At 68.0% G+C, this 3,720-nt stretch overlaps 1 protein-coding gene across 1 annotated transcript in view; it reads left to right on the top strand.

Moving 5' to 3' along the window:
* Positions 1-1,897, top strand: part of CTDSP1 (CTD (carboxy-terminal domain, RNA polymerase II, polypeptide A) small phosphatase 1) — a 3,016-nt gene extending 1,119 nt beyond the window's left edge. The window contains exons 4-7 of the mRNA XM_010569749.1: positions 172-228; positions 763-855; positions 1,137-1,322; positions 1,416-1,897. Coding sequence (XP_010568051.1) covers positions 172-228; positions 763-855; positions 1,137-1,322; positions 1,416-1,544 — 465 coding nt within the window. The 3' untranslated portion in view covers positions 1,545-1,897. The remainder of the gene's footprint in view (positions 1-171; positions 229-762; positions 856-1,136; positions 1,323-1,415) is intronic.
* The last annotated feature ends 1,823 nt before the right edge of the window (positions 1,898-3,720 follow it).

The following is a 3,720-nucleotide window of genomic DNA, read 5'->3' as shown; positions in this document are numbered from 1 at the left end:
GATGCCCGGCACCCAGGAGCAGCACCCTGCGCAGCCCTGCTGGGTCGGAGGGGGTGTCCGTCCCTGCTTTGGGGGCTGCGGGACTGGCAGGGGGTGCATCGCGGGCAGAGGGCAGGCAGCGTTTGGGCAGGGAGTGCCTGCCTGGCGTTGACCCTGCTGTGCCCTCCCCAGCCGGTGAACAACGCCGACTTCATCATTCCCGTGGAAATCGATGGCATCATGCACCAGGTAACAACGGGGGTGAAGGGTGCCCGGTGGGCAGGGGGGGCACAGCCCCCTCTGCTCCCTCCCCGGGGACCGGCAGCCGTCCCAGCGCTCTGCACCCAGGGACGGTCGGGGGCGTCAGGGTGCCAGGGCTGGCACCTCGGGGGGCAGAGGTGGGTGCCCATCCTCCCGGCGGGGTGGGGAGGTGTGTGTGGGGGGGTCCTGGCGCAGTGCCCTGCTGCAGTGGCCGGCCCCGGGTTCAAGTAATCCAGGATAGGCTGTGGTCTGGGCAGTCAGCCTGTTCTCGGTTACTTGGCTCTGGAGCCGGCCAGACGCTTCACCCTGGATGTGCCAGCGGGGCCGTGGCATCCCCCAGCCCACGCCGGGTAGCCCCCACGGCGCGGGGCGCAGGCAGCCCTCTGCCTCCCTTGCCCAGCAGGGAGCTGCTGGCTGGGCTCCGGGACACAGCTGTCCCCCAGGGTGGGCATGGGGGTGTTGGGGGGGACGGACCGGGTTGCCGGCGCCCGCGGCGCGCTGCCCTCTGCCCCGTGCCCGCAGGTGTATGTGCTCAAGCGGCCGCACGTGGACGAGTTCCTGCAGCGCATGGGTGAGCTCTTCGAGTGCGTGCTCTTCACCGCCAGCCTGGCCAAGGTGGGTGCCCCCCCCGCCACCACCATCGCCCTCCCCTTCCTGGCCACCGCTCGGGTTGCACAACTCTCCTTGGCTGCCCACCCGTGGGCATCGGTGGCCCCTCGTCCCCTGCGTGCCCGCAGGCAGTGCCTGCCACTCCCAGGCGCCGGCTAGGGAAACTGAGGCACAGAGTGAGCTAGCACTGGTGCAGAGCTGGGTGCCATCGTCACCGGGGGGACACACACACACGACAGGACACGGTGGCACGACGTGACCCAGTGACCCCCTTCCCGTGCCCGCAGTACGCGGACCCTGTGGCCGACCTGCTGGATAAATGGGGGGCTTTCCGGGCACGGCTTTTCCGGGAATCCTGCGTCTTCCATCGCGGCAACTACGTGAAGGACCTGAGCCGCCTGGGCCGCGACCTGCGCCGCATCATCATCGTGGACAACTCGCCCGCATCCTACATCTTCCACCCTGATAACGCTGTACGTACCCCTGGGGTGAGGCTGGGGGGGGGTTATGGAGGGGGGGGGGGGGGGGGGCCCCGCCTCAGCCGCTGCCCGCTGCGCTGCCCGCAGGTGCCGGTGGCCTCCTGGTTCGATAACATGGCGGACACGGAGCTGCTGGACCTGCTGCCCTTCTTCGAGAGGCTCAGCAAGGTGGAGGACGTGTACGCAGTGCTCAAGAAGCAGCGGACTAACAGCTAGTGGCCCCCCCCACCCCGCCGGGTGCTGCCAAGGGGCACCGCCGTGGCAGCCGGGTGCCTTATTTTAGGCGGGGGGGTGTGTCCCAGTGTGCACCCCCCCCATCGTCCTCCCCAGCCCCGGTGGGCGCGGGTGCCCTCCCTGCCTGCTGGTGGTGGGAGATGCGGGTGCCCCCGATGGGGAGCTGGGTGTCCCCCTTCCCACGGAGGAGAGGGGAGCCGTGGGTGACCCGCTGCCTTGCTGTGCTGGGGACCTGTTGGGGGGGGTCCCGTCCTCCCCCGCTGTCCCACCCCCCCTCAACCCACGTTCCCCCCCTCCCCGAAACGGTTCTCAGGTCCTTTTCCCCTCTGTGTGTCCCCAAGTGGGGAAGGGGGGGGGGGTCAGCAGCTGCTGCTTTCCACTGCCTTTGGGGGGGACTAGACCCCCCCCAACCGGGCTCTGCCTGCTGGGGGGGGCTGGCGGCCCTCAGCCCCTATCTGGAGGGGCTACGGGACAGGTTAACCCCTTGCCACCCCCCGAAAAATGGGGGAGTCTTATTGGCCTTGGTGCATAGGGCCGACACCCTATCCTTAACTCTGCCCTTGGTGCAGCTGATCACCTCGGGGGGGGGGGCACGTCCCTACCCCACCCTCGTGCCTTCTGCTGCCCCCTGCCTAGGGGGTGTGTTTTGGGGGGCAGCCCGGCCTCAGGGCTGAGCCCCCGGCCGCAAATGCCCCCCCCACGTGCCTTGGGACGTCATGTCTCCATGTCGCCCCCAGCCCTGCAAGGGGTGTTCCCGGGGGGGCTCTTAACTCACCTCCTCCAACCTCAGTTTCTTCCTGGAGGGGGGGGTCTGGTGGCCTCCGCCCCCATTCCCAGTTACACTGTGTTAGTGGGAGCCACTCCAGTCACCAGGAGGGGGGGTCCCCTCTCTTGCCAGGGGGGCCACACATCCCCTCCCCATCCCTCCGCAGCTTCACCAAAGGCTGCGACTCCCAGGGGGGAGGGATCCCCATACCAGCCTTAGTGTGCCCCCCCTAGCTTTACTCCAGCCCCCCAGCTGGGGCAGGGGTGGGGTGCACTGCAGAGCCCCCCTCCCTGCAGCTTGGGGGTTACCCTGACCCCCGTGGGGTTGGGCTTGTGCCAGGGTGTCTCCCAGTCTTGAGGGACTGGGGGCTCTCAGGGAGGGTTTTTTTTGGGGGGGAGGGGGGGGGAGGCTGAGCTCAGCCAGGCCTTTTTTAGCATCGCAATATGGACAATGTCTCATATCTTTTTAGGGGGAAAAGCAACGGTTTCCCAAAAAATCATGGGTGCCTTTTGTGCCAGGGAAGGGGGGGCAGTATCTGCAGGGGGGGGACGACGAGGGGAACGCGAGGGGTTTTAGCTCTCCGGTGCTGTCCAGCCGGCTCCTGCTGGCGCTCCCCTTCTTCCAGCACTGGGTGCCAGGGGGAGGCAGGGGTCCCCCCAGGCCTGCCCGCACCCTGCCTCCAGCCCCTGCCCAATGGCGGGGGGGTGGGATGGGGGACGCTGTGGCACACCCACCCCCTGGGACCCCTGCCTGCCCCGGGCCTGATCCTGCCCCTCCAGGAGGGTTGAACTCAGCACTTTATATTAGACAAGTCAAACGGCACCAGCAAAGCCCACTGCCCAGCAAGCACCCATGGGTGCTGCAGCACCCGAGGAGCACAGACCCCGTGCTGGGCACCCTTGGGGGGTCCGGGGGGGGTCCGGAGGCAGCACTGGGGGGACTGGGGAGGGCTGGGGGACCAGATCCAAGTGCCTTCATGTGATTAAAGCTGTCAAACCATCTTGGAAAGGTGAGTCCTGTGTGTGCGCAAGTGTGTGCACGCGTGGGCATGGGCACGGGCACGGGCACATGCCACGTGCGTGTCGCTAGTGCGTGTCGCTAGTGGGTGTGCACAGTGGGGGGGTAGTGAGCCCCCGGGATCCCCTAAATCCCCCTGGGAAGGGGGGGATGCTGCAAGTCAGTGCTGGGGCAGCACCCTCGGGCTGCAGGGTGCCAAGGGGACACCCTCACAGTCCAGGGCAGCCTCCCCCCCCCGGTTGTTCTGGCACCCCCATCCTAACCCCTTCCCCCTCCTCCTGGAAGAAGGACCCTGATGCCACGGGAATGGGTATCCTACCCCTCAACAAGGCGGGGGGGGGGGGGGGGGGGGTTTCACGGGTGGGTTTTCCCCCC

Source organism: Haliaeetus leucocephalus, unplaced genomic scaffold, assembly GCF_000737465.1.
Source record: "Haliaeetus leucocephalus isolate CR32 unplaced genomic scaffold, Haliaeetus_leucocephalus-4.0 Scaffold1, whole genome shotgun sequence".
NCBI lineage: Eukaryota > Metazoa > Chordata > Aves > Accipitriformes > Accipitridae > Haliaeetus > Haliaeetus leucocephalus.
Note: the sequence above shows the minus strand (reverse complement) of the source record. Positions and strands in the feature narration are given on the sequence as shown.